Below are 22460 nucleotides of genomic sequence, written 5' to 3' on the forward strand. Positions count from 1 at the left end.
AATTAAAATTGAATTATGCACATATGAAATAGATAAACATTACAATAAAATTTCAATATGAATTAAATTTAAATTAAATTAAATTTGCATATTCATGAAATTGATAAGAATCATTACTAATAAAAATTAAAATTAAAATTGAATTATGCATATATGAAATAGATAAACATTACAATAAAATTTTGATAAGAATTAAATTAAATTAAATTAAATTAAATTTGCATATTCATGAAATTGATAAGAATCATTACTAATAAAAATTAAAATTGAATTATGCATATATGAAATAGATAAACATTACAATTACATTTCCATATGAATTAGATAATATCAATTAAACTATATATAACAAATAAAATTGAATTATACATAATAAAATAAATTTTATGGAAGGTAAGACATACCTTAATTAGCCTTGACTTGGAGTTAATCCCCTTCACCACCAAATTTTCAAAATAAAAAAATTTTGCTAGATCATATAAGAATTTTGATGTATGAAATGGAATGGAATGTGGGTATTTATAGGAATTTTTTGGTCAAACTAGCCATTGGATGGTCAAATAGTCGTTATAAATTAATTTTAACCGTTGGATCAAAATTTGGTTCAAATTTCACCATTAGATTTTCATATAACCGTTGGAAACACTCCATAGCCCTTGGATAAAGTGAAGATTGATTTTCCACCATTGGATCACAAATCTGACCGTTGGAGGCCTTTACAAATACACGGGTGAAATCTGGGCCATCAGATCCTCAAAAATTCAAAATTGGCCATCAGATCAAAATCATTGGAGCTGGGAAAAATCGGCGATTTTCTCGGTAAAAAATCGGCGATATATCGGTAAAATCGTCGATTAATCGCTGATTTTTTCAACTCCTCTGGCAGCTTCTCCGCGCGTGCCTCCACTCTTCGATTTTTTGCCGATTTATCGGTGCTTCACCGATATTTCGCCAATATATCGGCGATTTTGCCAATTTTTGGCCGATTTTTCCATCGATCGATAATCGGTGACGATTATTGTTTCAGTGCCGCCCGATATCCGATATTTATTCGAAATATCAACGATATATCCCGATTTTTCAATCCCTGGGTGTATCAACAAGTTGACATCCCGACATTCCAGTCTCCTATAAAAGATTTAAGGCATACTTTCTTTGAGACAGAAAAATTCATTCACTTGATTGAGAAACTTCAATCCCAAGAAAGTATTTCGGAGGACCTAGATCTTTCATTTCGAATTCTCTAGATAGATAATTCTGTAGAGCTTTTCTTTCTTCAGGATCATTTCCTGTAACTACCATGTCATCCACATATACGATGAGTGTCGTAATCTTACCATGTTGCTTTTTCAGGAACAAAGTGTGATTTGAATTACTTTGATGATAGCTAAAAGCTCTCATTGACTTTGTGAACCTTCCAAACCATGCTCTCGGGGATTGCTTCAACCCATACAATGATTTCTTCAATTTGCACACCTTCTGACATTGCTTTTCTGACCCCATGCATCCTGATGGAAGATCCATATATACTTCTTCAGATAACTCGCCATGTAGAAAGACATTTTTTACATCGAATTGTTGTAATGGTCAATCCAGGTTTGCAGCTAAAAACAGTAATACTCGAACTGTATTGATCTTAGCTACAGGTGCAAATGTCTCTGTATAGTCAATTCCATAAGTTTGAGTGTACCCTTTTGCTACCAATCTTGCTTTAAAACGTTCAATACTACCATCTGCCTTGTACTTCACAGTATAGATCCAACAACACCCAACTGGCTTCTTTCCTGGTGGACATTCTACGAGTTCCCATGTTTCATTCTTCTATAATGATTTCATATCTTCATTCATGACTGCTTTCCACCTTGGATTAGCTAAGGCTTCCTGCACACTGTTAGGAATAGTTACAATAGATAATTGATTTACAAATGACTTATTTGATTCAGACAAACAATGGTTAGATACATAGTTGCTCATGGGATATTTGACATTGGTAGACAATTTAGGTTCATATGTGGGTTTAGGAATATCTCTATTATGACGGTGTGGAAACCGTTTTGTGAATGGATTAGGTTCCAAATTAAGAACACCCTCAACAGACGACGATTGGTTTGGTATTTCAGTGAAGGCATCTTTAGACCCAAATTGCTCGGATGGTTCAATTGTACTGTCTCTCCCCTCTTTTATCACTTCTTCAGCTTCTGGGTGGTCATTACTACCTGGTTCACCCGCTTCTTTATTCACTAGTTTAGATTGTCCATATTCATCCTCCTTAGAGATATCATAATCGAGAGTCTGAATTTCCTTATAGTACTCCCCTTGAAGTTCAGACTCAAATGAAAAATACATTGAATCTTCATGAAACACCACATCCATTGTAATAAACATTCGTCGAGTTGGAGGATGATAACATCGATATCCCTTTTTGTGCAATGCATATCCAACAAACACATATTGCAATGCACGGGAAGTTAACTTGGTGCGTTGGTGTTTGTGTAGATGCACAAATGCCATGCAACCAAAAACACGAGGAGGTAGATTTGGGATGGTTGGGGCAACTACAACATTAGTAAGAGCTTGGAGAGGTGTTTGGAAGTCAATTGAACTGGAAGGTACCCGATTGATCAAGTATGTAGCAGATATGATTGCTTCTCCCCAATAAGATATCGACATTTTTGCTGCTATCAAGGAAGCATGAACAACCTCTAACAAGTGCCGATTTTTTCGTTCAACGACTCCATTTTTCTGGGGTGTATTGGAACAAGTAGTCTGATGAATGATGTCATGTCCTTCCAAATACTTTTGAAGATCAGAATTATGATATTCTCCACCATATCGCTACGCAGAACCCGAACCTTTGCATTGTATTGAGTTTCAATCATTTTATGAAAATTTTGAAACAACAAGTTCACTTCATCTTTGGTCTTCATCAAGCATAACCAGGTCATTCTGGTACAATCATCAATAAAAGTAACAAACCAACGCGAGCCTCTCAAAGTTGGGACTTTGGATGGGCCCCAAACATCATAATGTATAACCATAAAAGGAAGCGGACTTTTATTCAAAATTAACGGAAACGAAGTACGATGACTTTTAGCCAATTCAAAAATATCTCAACGAAAACCAGAAATATCACTCATTGCAAACAAATTAGGAAACAATTTTTTAAAATAGCCAAAGGAAGCATGTCCCAAGCGTCGATGGCACAACCAAATTTCAGACTTTTTCTCCTCCCCCTCAAATCCATCTATCATCAAGGCTTGTCGTAATTTATTGGAATCCTTTGACTGCAAGTCCAAGTAATAGAGTTTTTCCACTTAATACCACAACCAATCGTCTGTCTTGTTTGGATGTCCTTAAAAACACAAAATTCAGGCCAAAAAATGACAATACAAGATAATGCTGCAGTGATTTGAGAAATTGACAAAAAATTGTAATCTAAAGATGGAACAACTAAAATAGAATCCAAATTCAAAGTATCAGTAAGAGTTAAGGATCCTTCCCCAATGACTGGGGTTGTGTTACCATTGGCTGTGGAAATAATTTTTTGTGAGGAAGGTATAAGGGGTGAGACCTGTCTAGAATCAAAAGTCATATGATCTGTAGCACCAGAATTAATTATCCATGCACTATTAATAACAGGTGTAGAAGTATTCAAAAACTTACCATCATAATCTATATTGGCTACCAATGCAGAGACATTCTCAGTAACATTAGCCTCTGTTTTTATTTCGGCAATAGCTGCAGTCGAGGTTTTCTTGGAATTCTTCTTCCGTTGATCACGATTATGATCCCACCAGTCTGGATATCCCACAATTTCAAAGCAACAACTCTTGGTATGACCAGTCTTATTGCAGTGAGTGCATTTGAAGGTTGACTTATCAATATTAGGGCCCGTCTTAGGATGGTTGGTCTTGGATTGGTCCTGCCAATTCTGGGTTGATCGCTGTCGGACTACCATAGATGAGGTGTCAGGATTGTCATATTATGTTTTCATACTAGCATGACGCACTGCCTCTCGTCGAATCAGTGCATAGCATTCTTCCAAATTGGGAAGAAGATCTTTGCGTAGAATCTCTCCTCGAACTTGCTCAAAGTCACCATCCAATCCAGCAAGAAAGATGTGCACCCATTGTTGTTCAATGGATTTCCGATATGTTGTAATGTCATCAGGGTCTTTCATGACCACCTTATCCCGATGATCCAATTCGCAAAAAATCTCAGTTAACTCTCCGTAATATTCAGAAAGAGACCTGCCGCTTTGTTTGGAAGTGAATACTTTTTTTATTCAAAGTGAAAACTTGTAATTCATCGCTTCCATCATAGAAGACATTTGATAATGCACTCCAAATTTCTTGAGCGGTGGGTAAGCGTAAGTAACACTTCATAATTTCTTGACTCATGGACATTAACAACCATTTCTTCACCTTTTGATTCTCAGCATACCATTTTTCATATCTATCTTCTGACTCTTTTGGTGGATTTGTTTTACCTCGAATGTAGGAAAGTTTTTCCCGTTCAACAATATGCATCTTCATAAGTTGTGACCAAACGTCATAGTTTGATTCAATCAAAATAATTCCTAGATTAAAAGTACCTTCAGATTGAAAAATAATAGTATTTTTTTCACTTTTTTTTTTTTTTTGATGATTAAATATAATATATATTCAACTGGTGATGTAGGAAGAAAGTGACAAAAAATAGGGGACCCTAAATAGAAAGAAAGATTTTTCAAGAAAATCAAATAATAGAGAAAAAAATAGTAGAAGACACTGAAAGTACAAATAAGCATGCCAGGTTGTAGGACAATGTCAGTTTTCCGGCAACTGTCCAAGATTTCAGTTCCATGGCTTTGATACCATCTTCAAATTAATGAATGAGGTTTTTTTTTTTCTCATTCATATTTTTATTCATTCATGTACAGAGTATATATAAAGGGTAATCATCATTCTAAGAATGGGAAAAAATGATACAAGGAATGAATGATATAAGGAAACAATGATACAAGGAAAGGAATGACATAAGGAAAGAATGATACAAGGAAAGTATTCCTAATATCTCAACAACTGGTATATCACTTTTGACGATAAAAGGAATTTTAGTTAAAAGTGAGGTTAATTGCTCTATTGTAATGATATGATATAAAATGTCTCTTTGATGGAAAAAATTGAAAATTGAGTTCATAGAATTTAGTCTGAAAATTATTGAAAAATGTCTCAAATTCTTAATTAATAAAAATTTATTTTTACACAGAATATTATATAAAATATTTTCTAAATTAATACATCATTGTAATATTATATTATTTTATAGAATAAACAAAGTTATTAGAAATATCTTAATAAATATTTTAGGTTAAGAAAAGAAAAAGTTAATAAGATAAATATGAGCTTTTAGAGACTACACATTGTTTTATCTTAGTATCGGAAGGCCAGGTTGCGGAGAAGTTGAACATGGATAAAGCATATGGGCTGGCCTTACAATGAGCCGCCCCACTAATGGTGCACCCACAGCCGAGGCTGTCACCCCAAGGTTTCGGGAAGTAAATGAGGTTGTTTTCCCATGATTAAAACAGAAAACTTGATGATGGATTTGGCTGAATAATTATGACGTTGGAGAGCGATGGAGTGTAGTAGTTTCGTGATGGGTTTTCCCTCAGCCACGTGGACGTTAATATTGTAAACGTTGACTCTGAAGGAGCTATCTAATAATGCAATATGTCGGATTAAAAATTAAATTATTTACCCCACAATATGAATGTCGAGCGTAGGAGAAGAAAGTCATATGATGAATATGAAGGCATCACAATCTAAAGAGTCGTGCAATGCGGCGAGTGAATATGACCAATAAAAGCACGAAAACTGAACGGGAGTCGCTTCATCTGTCCTGCATTCATTTACATTCTTTGCCCCATTGGTTAAGAATCCGTCCTGTTCTAGGAAAATTTTTCCCATCATTTCGAATGTCTTCCCATTTAAATATGAAATTTTGAATGGTCGTGTATGATTTTTTTCTTACTAGCCATTATTTTGAGAATAATACAAGTTTGACCAACACAACTATGTCTTTTTTCCTCATAATAAATTTCCAATCTTGATTCATTATAATTTTTTAATGAAATAATTCAAAAAAACTACATACAAGTTGTTATACATCTTGCTCATGTGTGTAAAAGGAAAGAGATACATCCTTGTTTTTCAACTATTAAAATGATATCCTTGGGCCAATTCTTTCATTACGTCTGAATATTTTGGGAGAATTGTGGAACCATTTTGAGACAGTGAATTTAAATAGCATTTTTAATATTTTAAAAAATTATTATTAAAAACGTTTTTTAATATCCATTTTTTCAACATCAGGACCAAGAACGCAAAATAAAATATAATTTTCCCTACTTGCTACCAAAGATTTTGGTTGATTATTTTTCTGATAATAAATAATATTTTATTTTGCGTTCTTGGTCAAAAAATGGATATTAAAATATATATAATTTTTCAGCTACAACAGCGCGCACGGAGCACGCTCTTAGTTAGAACACACTTGTACCCGTCATCTTTGATTTAGCTAACCCCGAATCTCCCTTTATATTCCTCTCTGGATTCAGGAGCCGAGACTCAGAGATAAGCCAAGAAGCCATGAATCCCCTGGCGCTGATTTTCTGCACGGCTCTCTTCTGCATTCTCCTCTACCACTTCCTCACGCGCCGCTCTGTCCGCCTCCCTCCGGGGCCCAAGCCATGGCCGATTGTGGGGAACCTCCCTCACCTGGGCCCCGTCCCTCACCACTCCATTGCTGCGCTCGCTAAAACCTACGGCCCTCTCATGCATCTCCGTATGGGCTTCGTCGACGTCGTGGTGGCCGCCTCCGCCTCCGTTGCCGCTCAGTTCTTGAAAACTCATGATGCTAATTTCTCCAACAGGCCTCCTAATTCAGGTGCCAAGCATATCGCCTACAACTATCAGGATCTGGTGTTCGCTCCCTACGGCCCCCGGTGGCGCATGCTCCGCAAGATTTGCTCCGTCCACCTCTTCTCTGGCCAAGCCTTGGATGATTTTCGCCATATCCGACAGGTACCTAGCTTAATCTCTCTCAGAAATGAATCCTTTCTCAATTTTAATCCATTTTTCGTTTTTTCTTCCTGATCGCTTCTATTATTTCATCGCAAATTAAGATCTGGTTACACAGATTTCATTTTTCCATAAAAACATGTAAGAAAATAATAGCATGTGTTCACCATCATTGTCTAGTCCTGTCAGAGTATTTGCAGTCTCCACTCTCTCTGTATACACTACACATCTTTTTGAAGAAGGCCCGGCTCCACAAGTTTATTATTACTATTTTTTTAATGATTTTTTTTAGTAAGGTTGTTTTCCTCCGGCAGTGGAAGTCCGTGCATTCACGCGAGACTTTACCATTTAATATTTAAAATTATATTTTTTTAATGTTTGTTTTATAAAAATACTGAACTGACAAATGAGTTGCCGCTGAGTTTTATCCAATTTTGATGATTAGAAAAATAATCAGTAGATGAAAATTTATGTGACGTACAGGAGGAGGTTTTGGCGCTAATGCGCGCACTTGCGAGGGCGGGTCAAACGCCGGTGAAGTTGGGGCAGCTGCTGAACGTGTGCACTACCAACGCCCTAGGGCGGGTGATGTTAGGCAGGAGAGTGTTCGGCGACGGCAGCGGAGGCGAAGATCCGAAGGCCGACGAGTTCAAAGAGATGGTGGTGGAGCTGATGGTCCTGGCCGGAGTTTTCAACATCGGCGACTTTGTGCCGGCGCTGGAATGGCTGGACCTGCAGGGCGTAGCTTCCAAGATGAAGAAGCTCCATGCTCGGTTTGACGCTTTCCTGGGCGCCATCGTGGAGGAGCACAAGATCAGCGGCTCTGCTGGTTCCGAGCGTCACGTGGACTTACTCAGCACGTTGATCTCGCTGAAGGATAATGCCGACGGTGAGGGAGGCAAGCTCACCGACGTTGAGATCAAAGCCTTGCTCTTGGTATCTCTCATTATCCATTTTCTGTCACTGTTTCGTCTACTTCTTGTGGTAATTTGGCACCTGAAATTGATGAAAACCGTCTGTTGACATGGCAGAACTTGTTCACAGCTGGAACTGACACCTCATCCAGCACAGTGGAGTGGGCCATTGCAGAGCTCATTCGCCACCCTGAAATGATGGCCCAAGCCCAACAAGAGCTGGACGCAGTGGTGGGCCGAGGCAGGCTTGTAACTGATTTGGACCTGCCCAAACTTACCTATCTCCAAGCCATAGTCAAGGAAACCTTCCGCCTGCACCCATCCACGCCCCTCTCCCTCCCTCGGATGGCGGCGGAGAGCTGTGAGATCAACGGCTACCACATCCCCAAAAACGCCACTCTTCTAGTGAACGTGTGGGCCATAGCGCGGGACCCAGAGGTGTGGGAGGAGCCACTAGAATTCAGGCCCAACAGGTTCCTCCCAGGAGGGGAAAGACCAAATGCGGACGTGAGAGGGAATGATTTTGAAGTGATTCCATTCGGGGCTGGCCGGAGAATATGCGCGGGGATGAGCTTGGGACTGAGGATGGTGCACCTGTTAACCGCGACGCTTGTTCATGCGTTCAACTGGGAGTTGCCGGAAGGCCAGGTGGCGGAGAAGCTGAACATGGATGAGGCATATGGGCTGACCCTACAACGAGCCGCCCCACTCATGGTGCACCCACGGCCAAGGCTGTCACCCCAAGTTTTCGGGAAGTAAATGAGGTTGTTTGCCCATAATTAAAGTAGAAGACTTGGTGATGGATTTGGCTGAATAATTATGATGTTAGAGAGCGAGTGTAGTAGTTTTGTGATGGGTTTTCCCTCAACCACCTGCATGTTAATACTGTAAACGATGATTCTCAAGGGGTATCTAATAATGCAATATGTTGGTTTAAAATTTAAAATATTTACTTCACAATATCGAGCGTAGGAGAAGAAACTAGAAAGTCATATGATGAATAATGTCCCCAAAACTCAGGGAAGAAGGAGTAGCTTCATCTGTCATCTGACCAACAAGCCTCCTCACAAAAAACCATATAACAAGTCAAAGGTAGTATATATGATTTATTGGATGAGAAGTAGAGGCTCCAAACATTGATATCTTTAATACCCCACCTTTCAAACAAAGATACCTGAAAATGTATAAAAATAAATAAAAAATAAAAATAAAAATCACTTCATCCGAACCAGGACTATAAAAGAAGAAGACCTCCTTGACTGACCTGTGTCTAAAAAGACGAGTCCAATTACCCTTATCCTTATATGCTCAAAAGTCAATAAAGCCTACTCACATACCGTAAAAAGTGTATTGACCTATCAGATAACCAGATTGATCGACTTGTGTCTAAAAAGACGAGTCCAATTACCCTTATTCTCATATGCTCAAAAGTCAATAAAGCCTACTGACATGCTGTAAAAAGTGTGTTGAAACCACTCCTTCATAAAGAAAGTGACTTTAAAAGAGAAGTCTCTTCCTCCTCAAGGCTCTCTCTCTTTTAAAGATGTAGAAAATGCATCTTTGTATCCAAAATGATTGAATAAAATATCCAATATGTTTCTTGAAGAATTTTAGCATATTCAAGAAGCATCACAACTCTTAATAGATTTGATTATCACTATAATGATTGAAATAGAACCTCTAGATGTGTTGTGATCATGAATGCTTAAATATAGTAATTTTTATTTATTTTTAAAATAAATAATAAATTAATTAATTTAATCTTATATATTCTCTAGATCATGTGGTATCTTTTAATTTTTTTAATATTAATTTTTTTACAAATTAATTATCAAATTTATAAAAACCCCATGAATAATTGACTAAATCAATTCTTCCCTAGCTTTCAATATCTTTCATAAATAGGTAATTTTTGAAAATATTAAAGAGTAGCGTGGAAACTAATTATTAATCTAATTACAATATTAAATAAATTAAAATTAGATATTTTTGAAATTCATGTACCATGTAGTTATTTTTTCATAAATAAATTCTTATTCGTAATTACTAATTTGCATTAATAAAAATTTATAACATTACTTATATCATTGTAATAAATTTAAAAAAAGTGGACTTGTCACGTTCATTTCTTTCTCTCTCAATATATTGTTAAATACATAAATTAATAATATTTATTAAAATGATATTTGCAAGTTGGGGGTGGGATGAGAACTCGTGTTGGGATTTTTGATCCTAAAGGTCTAATTGAAGGGATTTTGAAAAAAAAAACATTTATTAAAGTATATCACTTTTAAAACTATTTTCAAATCTACTATATTTTTTATAATATCAATTAAAAATTGTCTTTTTAAAAAAACCAACTTTAATTCAAATATGAAAATTATTTTTTGAAAAGATAATTTTAAAATTCAACTAAGTTGTCTCTTCAAAAAGCAACTTTTACTTTTAAGTTTTTGAAATTACTATACATTTGGAAGTAGTTTCAAAAGTGCGATATTTTAATAAATATTTTTTAAAATTGCAATAGTTTTTTCAAAATCTTGACACTTAAGATAGAGAGTGGGCAAGCATGAGAAAAAAAATTACATACACTCAGATTTATGTCGTAGACTAGGAACTGAAAAATTGTGGGGCATATGGGGCATATGGATCATACAAAAACAATTATCTTACTTAGTGTTACTTATTATTACTTAAGCATTAATTAAAAGGAAGTGTTAAGGTATGCAAGTATCCAAATGCTAGATATAGAACTTCAAATTCGGTCCATTAAATTGAATAAAAATACAAAATCTATATAATGATATTTAAGTAATGAAGATTCAAACAAATAAGATCATAGTGTAAGAATACGAATAAATGAGATTACGATACAAATGATAACATTTGAAAATGTATACCTAAGACCATTTTATTGAGTTTTTTCGTACATTTATTTGAGCTTAGGATTGTAGATGGTGCATGATGGGAAGTGTCACAAATTCCTAATTAGTAAAGATTGGGAGATACTCAATGAAGCGAGATGACTCGTGGTTCTAAGTGTGAATACAAGGAGTGAAAAAATGTTTTGAGAACCCAATAATTATATCTGGTTTTGTTCTCTATAATGTTATCTATGATATAATTGAAAGATTTTCTCTCGTGTGTGAATATATGAATAATTGACCAAACCACGTTAAAATCTCGTGTAATCTAACATTGCTTATATTAAAGCTTTTGTTAGCGTAACAAACTTGTATAGGACTTTTGAAGATAAAAAGAATTTTAGTTAAAAGTGAAGTCAATTGCTCTATCGTGTTGATATGGTATAACAAGTCTGTCTCATGGAGAGATTGAAAATTGACTTCATAGGATTTGATATGAAAATTATTGAAAAATATCTCAAATTCTTAATTAGTAAAGATTCATTTTTACATAGAATATCATATAAAATATTTTCTAAGTTAATACAACATTGAAATATTATATTTTTTTTTATAGAATAAACAAAGTTATTAAGAATATTTCTATAAATATTTTAGATTAAGAAATGAAAAAGTTATGAGATGAAAATGACCTTTTAGATACTACACATTGTTTTATCTTTGTGTCGGAAGGCTAGAAGGCCAGATTGCGGAGAAGTTGAACATGGATAAAGCATATGGGCTTGTAGGGAATTAAACCGAATTCCCAACCCGTGAGAAACAAAAAAAATTAGAGAAAACACACGCCAAAGAAAAACAATCACACACACAAGACAGTATTTACGTGGTTCGGCAATTTGCCTACATCCACGGAGTTGCAGGGATATCACTATTATCAGGGAAGAATACAGGGTACAACCTGGCGGCTACAATATTCTCTATATATATATAGCACGGCAACACTACCATACTAAAAAACCCTAATTACAAAGGGTGGTTCCACAATGGGCTAAACGAGCCCAACAGGCCTCAATAAATCTCCCATTAAAAAAGTCATGCAATATTATTCGGGTCGGGTCGTCAAACCAGATCAAACAAAACTAGGCTCCACAAAGCCCAACAAATCTCCCACTTGGAGACTAGTCCAATCACCAACATCAAACCGCTATCCTCCAAGAAACGATCCCTCATCCCTACAACTCATCCTCCTGTCCTCAAGCTAGAAGACCAATTGAAGTTGCGCACAGCTTCAACTTCTCAATAGTGACACCCTTAGTCAACATGTCTACAGGGTTTTTAGATTCACAAATCTTCTCAAGTATTACCAGTTTATCCTCAACAAGATAACGGATAAAGTGATATTTTGTTTGTATATGTTTCGACTTTGAATGAAAAGCCGAATTTTTTGCAAGAAAAATTGCACTCTGACTGTCACTGTGTAGAATGCCCATCTCTTGCTTCTTACCCAATTCATCTAAGAAACCATGTAGCCAAATCATCTCCTTTCCAGCTTCAGTTGCTGCAACATACTCAGCTTCTGTAGTAGACAAAGTAACAATCTTCTGTAGATTTGAAGTCCATAATATAGCTGTACCACCTAGAGTAAAAACAAACCCAGTAGTACTCTTTCTATTATCAATATCACCAGCAAAATCAGCATCTACATAACCCTGTAGTTTCAAACTTGCACCTGTGAAGCAAAGACATGTATCTAATGAACCCTTCAGATATCTTAAAATCCACTTGACTGCCTCCCAATGCTGCTTTCCAGGCCTACTCATGAATCTGCTCACAACTCCCACTGCATGTGCAATGTCTGGCCTTATACACACCATAGCATACATCAAGCTGCCAATAGCTGAGGCATAGGGCACCTTGCTCATATGGTCCCTTTCTTCTTCTGTCTTTGGTGACTGTTCTTTGCTTAGTTTGAAATGACTACCCAAGGGTGTGCTCACTGGTTTAGCTTCATTCATGTTGAACCTGCTGAGAACTTTCTTCACATACTCTGACTGTGAAAGCTTCAATGTACCATTAGCTTTGTCTCTAATGATTCTCATACCAAGGATTTGCCTTGCAGCTCCCAAATCCTTCATTGCAAACTGTTTGGACAATTGCTTCTTCAGATTATTAATCTTCTCAATGTCAGACCCTGCAATAAGCATATCATCCACATACAACAGTAATATGATGTAAGAATTGTCAAAGAACTTAATATAGCAATAGTGATCAGCTTCACATCTCTTGAACCCAATTCTATGCATAAAATTGTCAAACTTCTTGTACCACTGTCTAGGAGCTTGTTTAAGGCCATACAAGCTTTTTCTCAGTTTGCAGACTAGATTCTCTTGTCCCTGAACAATGAACCCTTCTGGCTGAATCATGTAAAGGTCTTCCTCCAAGTCACCATGAAGGAATGCTGTCTTCACATCTAACTGCTCAAGATGTAAGTTTTCTGCAGCCACCATTCCAAGTACAAGTCTAATTGTTGACATCTTCACAACTGGAGAAAATATCTCTGTGTAGTCGATGCCCTCCTTCTGCTGGAACCCTTTAACAACTAATCTGGCCTTGTAACGTTTGCTACCATCATGCTCATTCTTTATTCTGTATACCCACTTGTTGTGTAAAGCCTTCTTTCCTACTGGCAATTCAGTCAGTTCCCATGTCTGATTCCCCAACAGGGAATCCATCTCATCCTTCATGGCTAACTCCCACTTGCTTGAATTCTCATCTTGCAAGGCTTCATCATAACACTCTGGCTCACCACCATCAGTCAACAGGAGATAATTTAAAACAGGTGAATAACGCTGCGGAGGTCTAGTGTTCCTAGAAGATCTGCGAACTTCAACTACAGGTGTACTCAGATCTACCTGTGAATTTACATTCTCCTTATCTTCTTCACCCCCTTTTTGGACAGTACTTTCAGTCAATTCATCTAAGTTGACAAACTCAGATTTCTTTTGATCTATCTCTGTAACATCTGACACTACAGATGACCTGTCTTTGTACATAACCTGTTCATTAAATATTACATTTCTATTTCTGATGATTTTCCTGTTTTGTTCATCCCAAAACCTATAGCCAAATTTCTCATCACCATAGCCAATGAAAAAACATATTTTTGACTTTGCATCAAGTTTACTACGAGCATCAGAATCAATATGAACATAAGAAATACAACCAAAAACTTTTAAATGTGAAAACTTCACCTCTTTACCGCTCCAAACCTCCTCAGGAAGTCTGAACTCCATGGGAACTGATGGTCCTCGGTTTATCAGGTAAGCTGCAGTGCTAACAGCATCAGCCCAAAAAGTTTTTGGTAGTCCAGCATGCAACCTCATACTTCTAGCACGCTCATTGAGAGTTCTGTTCATGCGCTCAGCCACACCATTCTGCTGTGGTGTCCCAGGAATGGTCTTCTCCATCCTAATTCCCTGTGCAGCACAATACTCACTGAATCCTCCATCTATGTACTCTCCTCCATTATCTGACCTCAAACATTTTACTTTCAAACCTGTTTCTGTCTCAACCATGGCCTTCCACTTCTTAAAAGTTACAAATACATCAGATTTATTTTTCAGAAAATAAACCCATACCTTTCTACTTGAGTCATCAATAAAGGTGATGTAGTACCTTGAACCTCCTAGGGATGCAACCGGAGAAGGCCCCCACAAATCAGTGTGTACTAGTTCCAATTTTTCAGCCTTCGGTGTCCTGCCAGTTTTCAAGAAGCTCACCTTTTTTTGCTTTCCTAAGATGCAACTTTCACACATGTCAAAATCAATGGACTTCAATTCTGGTAGTTTTCCTTTTGACAACAACATCTTCATCCCTTTCTCACTCATGTGACCAAGTCTGCGGTGCCATAGGCTTGTATCAATACTTGCATCAGCAACTGCAATTGTGTCTCTTGGACATGAGGTCATATACAGAGTGCCAGTCTTCTTTCCACGAGCCAATACCCTAGCTCCCTTTGTAACCTTCCAAGTACCACCAACAAATAGTATTGCATGTCCTTCATCATCAAGTTGTCCAACAGAAATCAGATTCCTCCTCAGGTCAGGAATATGTCGAACCTTCTCTAGTAACCAAACAGACCCATTGGGCAACGATATCCGGACATCTCCCAGACCCACAACATCCAAGGCTGAACCATCAGCCAAATACACCTTACCAAAATCACCTGCAACATAATTCTGTATGATTTCTCGGTGTGGAGTGGTATGAAACGAAGCTCCTGAATCCAAAACCCAATCATCAAGTGGACTGTCTACTGCAAGAAGTAATGCATCCTGTACCTCTTCTGTTACAGCATTAGCAGAATCATCTTCATTCTTCTTCTTAGGGCTTTTGCATTGCCTTTTAAAGTGACCTGTTTTCCCACAATTCCAGCATTGTACTTGTTGGCCTGATCTAGATTTGCTTCTGTTCCGATTAGAATTTCTGGAATTTGATCTACCCTGATTTGAATTTCTGTTATTACCTCTGCCTCTTGTCTCAAGGTTTAGGGCAGAACCAGATCCTGAGGTTTCACCTGCATCTCTTCGGCGAATCTCCTCAGCCAGAATTAAATCTCGTATATCATTGTACTTGAGCTTTTCCTTTCCCGTAGAATTGCTTACTGCCATCCTCATTGCCTCCCAACTATTTGGCAAAGAAGCCAAGACGATCAGAGCACGAATCTCATCATCAAAATCAATTTCTACAGACGACAATTGATTTGTGATTGTATTAAATTCATTCAGATGTTGTGCTACTGATGCATTCTCTGCCATCTTCAAATTGAACAATTTTGTCATCAGATGCACCTTATTGTTTGCGGACGGCTTTTCATACATACCGGACAAAGCCTTCATCAGATCTGTTGTGGTCTTCTCCTTTACAACATTGTGTGCAACAGACCTAGACAGAGTTAACCTAATAACTCCTAGAACCTGTCTGTCAAGAAGCGCCCATTCCTCAGCCTTCATACTCTCAGGTTTTGTCCCCAAAAGAGGCAGATGTAATTTCCTCCCATAGAGATAATCTTCAATCTGCATCCTCCAATACGCAAAGTCTGTGCCATCAAACTTTTCTATTCCAGACGCCTTTCCTGCTTCCTCTGCCATTGCTCCCACTCAAACCTAACCCTAGGCTCTGATACCAGTTGTAGGGAATTAAACCGAATTCCCAACCCGTGAGAAACAAAAAAAATTAGAGAAAACACACGCCAAAGAAAAACAATCACACACACAAGACAGTATTTACGTGGTTCGGCAATTTGCCTACGTCCACGGAGTTGCAGGGATATCACTATTATCAGGGAAGAATACAGGGTACAACCTGGCGGCTACAATATTCTCTATATATATATATAGCACGACAACACTACCATACTAAAAAACCCTAATTACAGAGGGTGGTTCCACAATGGGCTAAACGAGCCCAACAGGCCTCAATAAATCTCCCATTAAAAAAGTCATGCAATATTATTCGGGTCGGGTCGTCAAACCGGATCAAACAAAACTAGGCTCCACAAAGCCCAACAGGGCTGACCTTACAACGAGCCGCCCCACTAATGGTGCACCCACAGCCAAGGCTGTCACCCCAAGGTTTCGGGAAGTAAATGAGGTTGTTTTCCCATGATTAAAATAGAAAACTTGATGATGGATTTGGCTGAATAATTATGACGTTGGAGAGCGATCGAGTGTAGTAGTTTCGTGATGGGTTTTCCCTCAGCCACCTGGACGTTAATATTGTAAACGTTGACTCTCATGGAGCTATCTAATAATGCAATATGTCGGCTTAAAATTTAAATTAATAACCCCACAATGTCAACGTCGAGTGTAGGAGAAGAAAGTCATATGATGAATATCCTCAAAACTCATAAGGAGATCGGCGAAGAAGCCATCACAATCTAAGGAGTCGTGCAATGCGGCAAGTGAATATGACCGTGTGCCAACGACCAATAAAAGCACGAAAACTGAACAAGACGGGAGTAGCTTCATCTGTCATGCATTCATTTCACAAACCGGTCGGCCCCTCACGTGCGCTATGCCAAAGCTGAGCTGACCCACCGGCCTCCTCACAAAAAACCCATACTCCAACTTCAGCAGAGCGCGCATGTTGTGGCGTATGCCGATGGTTACCGATCCATATACATTCTTTATCCTGCCGCCTTTGATGAAAAATTACATAGGTTAAGAATCCGTCCTTAATGTCTACTCGTTCTTGGAAAAATTTTCCCATCATTGCGAATGTCTTCCCATTTAAATATGAAATTTTGAAATTTTCTTTCATTTCATTTTCATATATTTTGAAGCTTCATGGTCGTGTATGGTTTTTTCTTACTAGCCATTATTTTGAGAATAACACAAGTTTGAACAACACAACTATGTCTTTTTTCCTCATTCGCGTAACGAAATAAATTTCCAATCTTGATTCATTATAATTTTTTATTACTCATTTCTCTACGAAAATAATTCAAAAAAATATTCAATTAAAAAAACTACATACAAGTTTTTATGCATCTTGCTTATGCGTGTAAATGGAAAGAGATAGATTCTTGTTTTTCAACTATTAAAATGATTTCCTTCGACCAATTGTTTCACCACGTCGTAGGAAAAATATGGAACCAATTTTGAGATTGATAACCCATTTGATAGTGATTTTAAATAATATTTTTAATATTTAAAAAAATTTATTATTAAAAATATTTTCTAAAATTACTATCAAACGTATTCTAATTAATTTAGTAACCCATCTTTTCAACATTAGGATTAGGAACTCAAAATAAAATATAATTTCCCCTACATGCTACCAAAGGTTTTGGTTTGATTATTTTTCATTTTCAGTGATAATAAATTATATATATATATATATATTTAAAAAAACACACATTAATTAAAGAAAAGTTCAAGACATTTAATTAATGATTTATTGATGGATAGAAGCATAAAGCATCTATAAATAGAAAAATTCACACAAATTTTTATCCACCTTAAACAAATATTAAATTATAAAGATATATATATATATATATATATACATATATATAATAAATGGATAATAATTATTTTAATAAATAATGTAATGATGAAATTGGTAATATATATATATTAAAAAATGATAATAATCTATTAAAAATATAAAAGATAGATATTAATATCTTAATAGATGATAAGTATTAATAATATTTTATTTAAAATAATAATAAAATCGAGATGTTGCATTTGGGAAGATGGGTGAGTCTGTAGGGTAGAAAAAATAAATGATTTAAAAAAAATGAAAAACTGAGATTACAAGTAAATAGAAAAGGCATTTTTGAAGGTTAGTATTTTTATACGTCATTTTTTTTTCAATAGGTACTAAAGCCACCACAAATCAGGTAATGTCACATATACAATTTTAAGTCTTATCGTTTATACCTTAGTCCTATTTATTTGTATTTTTGAAATCAATGCTCCATACATGATATCAATGCATGAAACTGTATACAGATGACAAGTTTTTCTTCTGGTATTGCAATTTAACTTACAATCATCCTTCATACTTAATAGATGACTGAAACACAGACTAATAAATAGTATTCCAAAATGAAGGCAACTGAGCAGTAACTGTATTACTCTTTATATCAACCAAGATGGCATTAAATCTCTTCAAAAAACTAGGTATCTGACATGTAAATGGAGAGATTAGAAGCTAGGGAACTGAAGAGCAATTGGTTTGGCCACTCTTTTCATTCTAGGGGAATAATTAGTAGTACCTGGAAATACTGTTTTGTCTCTTGGTGTTGATGAAGAAGGTGAGGTTCGATGTTAAATTTACAAATACCTATTATTGGAAGCTTCAAAATCTTGTGGTATTTGGATGTCTTGGGTCCAAAACTAGTCAAGAGTCCTGATTACAGTTGCTGAGATCCATCAAGTTCTTCGATGGAGTGCTCTTGTTCAAACCCAATATAACAATCTGAAACTAAAATCAGCTTCATTCCCTGGAAAAAAAAAAAAGACAACATTTTTATCCAATCAAATCAGAGAATTACCAGACAATTGTAGATTTCTGCTGCAGAGAAAAAGTATCATCACAAGAAAATTTCTTAAATCACATCTAGTAACAGACAACTGTACCTATTTACAATGGTCCAATTTTGGGGAACTCAGGTTTCTCTTGCCTTTTTTAAATAATAATAATAATAACTTCACAAGTTTGAGTTTGTGGGGGTTTCTCTTTGTTTTTAGCTAATGTTGGGTGTTTTTTCTGTTGTTCAGATTGTGTAGGAAGGACCTCTCATCCTTCTAGTGGTTTCTTTTGTTTTTTTTTTCTTTTCTTTCTCCTGTATCTTTCCTTCTATTAATATATTTCTCTTCGTTTCTGATAAAAAAAAAATAATAATAATAACAGACAACAGTACTCATTTACAATAGGGCAATTTTGGTTTATAAAAATAATATTGATGATGATGATGATGTTTCTCTTGCCTTTTTTAAATAATAATAATAACAGTAGTAACAGACAACAGTACTAGTTTACAATAGGGCAATTTTGGTTTATAAAATTAATACTGATGATGAATTTTAACCCTTCTTCAGTGATTTTCTCCACCTCCGGGCAAAAAGGCGAATGAAATAAAACCTCTCCACCATGTATAATTAAGGGTATAATTATAGAGAAACAGAAGGAAAAATGATGATGAATTTTTAACTCTTCTTCAGTGATTTTCTCCACCTCCAGGCAAAAAGGCAAATGAAATAAAACCTCTTTACTGTGTATAATTAAGGGTGAAGGTATTATAGAAAGAAACAGAAGGAAAAAACAAAACAAAGTAAAAACTGTAAGTTGGAAATTAGATGTGAAAGTACCTGGAGATTGGTTGGAGTTGATGATGGTAACTTCATGTGGGTGACTAAGCGGTCAGCAAAACTAACTCTCTTCAGAGCAAAGAGTTCGGAGGTTGAGGTGTTACCAAGAACCAGCCACCAAGCTTCGTTTTTGACCTGTAAAGAAGTGATAGCTTAATTGCATTATGGATAATGATACTAAAACAAAGTGAACTTTTACCTTTGGGAATCGAGGGGCAAAAGCTCTCAAGGATTTCCGCTTGGAATTCATTCTTTCCAATCTAATATTCAGAGTGGGAGACTTTCCACCATTAGCGTCCTTTCTCTGAAGCTTTAATATCACACGAACATGGGGGAAATACTGCAGATCCTGAGAAAATGATGAACAAAATGCTCAGACAGAAACTAGTGGACATGCCCAACTGTAAGGCAAGAAAACGGAAGCACAATCCATTTGACAGAAAAGCTAATACAAAAAACAAAGAGAGGTGTGGTGCAGATTTAGATTTGAAAAGCTAATAAAGTGATTCCTGTCAATCCAAAGAACTGACAGAATCAGATTGACACAACCAGCTTCCAAATTTAGATTTGAAATTTGGAAATACAGAAACCCAAGAGTCTGACATAATTCAACCACTTTCTGTTTTCTTTTTTGCGCTAAAAAATAATGATATAATCAACTAGGCTCTTATCTTGAATGCAGTCTTAGATCTGGAATTTCACTTGAATGCAGTCTTACATCTGGAATTTCCAATCACTATCTCAACATGTTTTCTTGAATTTTGAAAATGAGAAAAATAGAGAAGGCAAAGAAAAACAGGTTTCACACATACAAATTTTTAAATCACAATCAAACAGAAAACAAAATTGCATAATCCTGAGGCTCACATTGTGACTAAAGAGAATAACCATGATACCCCCACACCAAGATCACCACCACTAGTCTCCCCAAACAAAGATCACCACCACTACTTTCCCCACACCACAATCACCCCCGTCACAACCATCATCATGACCACCTCCAGTCTCATCCCTAATATCATCTGATGCATTCATCTGTTTTGTGTGTTTCAAAAGTAATTGCTGCTGCTACCAATTGACCAAACACACTATTTTTCACAGGAAATTTAAAGACAGCTACAAGTTCCTAGAGTTCTAGTTATAGAAATAGAAGACACAATCCATCCAGATGGTCCCTTAAATATAGGATTTTCCTTCGGATCTTCATCTGATTTTTTCTATTTGAAGAATTGCTTCTACAAGGAAAACTTCAAAAACAAGCCCCATCTTCACTTGCCCCTGACAGCCTAGGTTATGAGTATTCCATGATATAAATGCATTTTGGAATCTCAAATAACAGTCAAAACACATGCTTTAAAAAAATGAATTAACACCTGAAACTGAAGCAATAGCCAAACAAAATTTTTTCCATACTCGAAAAGAAGAACAAGTGGCACAATATTTAAAATTATGAGGAACCATTGACATGTTCATATTATCATAAATAAATTAAAATATAAATTATTTTCTTCAATGGCACAAAAATCAAATTAATGAAGCTAAATGGGATGATGCCTTGTGTGCATGCACAGTCACAAGCTGTGTATTGCCCCCAAGGATCCAGGCCAATGTGTTCCCATCCAAATAATATACATGCTGCATCTTTTTCATGCACTTGATCTGTGCCATCTTTGTACCATATTTCTGTTCCTGTGATGTCATGTGCTCCTCCCTTCATAAATATCATTAGATTCTTGGCATGCCATATCCTTCTATTGACTCTCGCTAATTGTTTTGGCTCATGATGCAAAAGAATAGGTTTGTAGGGATGCGTGACTTGAATCCTTCCATGAGCTGCCACTATGAGGATATGAACTTCAAAAGCTAACAACTGGGTACAATGGTTTCACACCCTACAGTGGTGGATCAAGAACTAATACCAATATATTATTGAGGGTCATCAAAACTGATTATGGGTATTATTTGATCAAACAGGTAACCTTAATTCAACTATATGTTAAAAACCTTTCATCACTAAAGTATCATGCAGTGTCAGGAATGTAAACTTTGAAACCATTCTCATGCACCTTTGAAACTCCAACCTCAGAAATAAAATTTATCTCAGAATCATTGTAAGTGTTTTTGGTGAAATTTCGACACATGTTCCATACGGATTGAGTTGAAAGAATGCAGGATGACTTTCTTTCACATTAATGCAGAGATGAAGATAATTTCATGTTCAAGAAATGTATGAAAAAAAATACTAAAAAAAAACCTTGCGAAATATCAGAGAGCAATCCAAACCTGATATAATCTTGAAGCAGGGAAATTATTAATCAAAGCCTGCAAAGTTGCCTTGGGAAGATCTAACAGTTGCTGCACTTTTGAGATTCCTCTTCTGGTCAGTGAACCCTCAAGTTCATTAGTCATGCAGGGCAACATCCATAGGCAAGAAGTCTCACTAAACCATAAACCCTGAAAGTAAAGGAGGAATAATAAATGGAGTAACAAAGATAAGAGTGTGTTTCCTTCTGAGCAAGCAGGAATGTTTATGAATACTGGAGATAATTTTTCACCAATTCAGCCACAGTTGCATTTGAAACACAGCAAACTAAAAAACTGTGTATTTTTCTCCCTAACATGCTGTGTAGCAAAAATGTGGCTCCTGTTTACAGGTCAAATAGTTATCTATGACAATCTCCACTAAAAAAGAACGCAATAAGGTGTAAGTTACATTATCCTAGTGTGTCCTTGGTG

The 22460-nt window shown here is 36.3% G+C and overlaps 2 protein-coding genes across 3 annotated transcripts in view; one reads left to right on the plus strand and one right to left on the minus strand.

The window, feature by feature from the left end:
• Nucleotides 1–6496: 6496 nt before the first annotated feature.
• Nucleotides 6497–8924, plus strand: LOC100263810 (flavonoid 3'-monooxygenase-like). Its single transcript, XM_002284115.5, has 3 exons — nucleotides 6497–7067; nucleotides 7548–8000; nucleotides 8096–8924. Exons 1-3 carry the CDS (start codon nucleotides 6633–6635, stop codon nucleotides 8735–8737), a joined length of 1530 nt encoding a protein of 509 aa, XP_002284151.1. The 5' UTR covers nucleotides 6497–6632; the 3' UTR covers nucleotides 8738–8924.
• Nucleotides 8925–18357: 9433 nt separating this feature from the next.
• LOC100251846 (DExH-box ATP-dependent RNA helicase DExH14) overlaps nucleotides 18358–22460 on the minus strand; it is a 56911-nt gene continuing 52808 nt past the window's right edge. For both annotated transcript variants that reach the window (XM_002284093.4, XM_010664950.3), the window contains 4 exons: nucleotides 22008–22178; nucleotides 19924–20073; nucleotides 19725–19859; nucleotides 18358–18856 (listed from right to left, as the gene is read on the minus strand). In XM_002284093.4, coding sequence (XP_002284129.1) covers nucleotides 18767–18856; nucleotides 19725–19859; nucleotides 19924–20073; nucleotides 22008–22178 — 546 coding nt within the window. In that variant the 3' untranslated portion in view covers nucleotides 18358–18766. The remainder of the gene's footprint in view (nucleotides 18857–19724; nucleotides 19860–19923; nucleotides 20074–22007; nucleotides 22179–22460) is intronic.

Source organism: Vitis vinifera, chromosome 17 (genome assembly GCF_030704535.1).
Source record: "Vitis vinifera cultivar Pinot Noir 40024 chromosome 17, ASM3070453v1".
Classification (NCBI taxonomy): Eukaryota; Viridiplantae; Streptophyta; class Magnoliopsida; order Vitales; family Vitaceae; genus Vitis; species Vitis vinifera.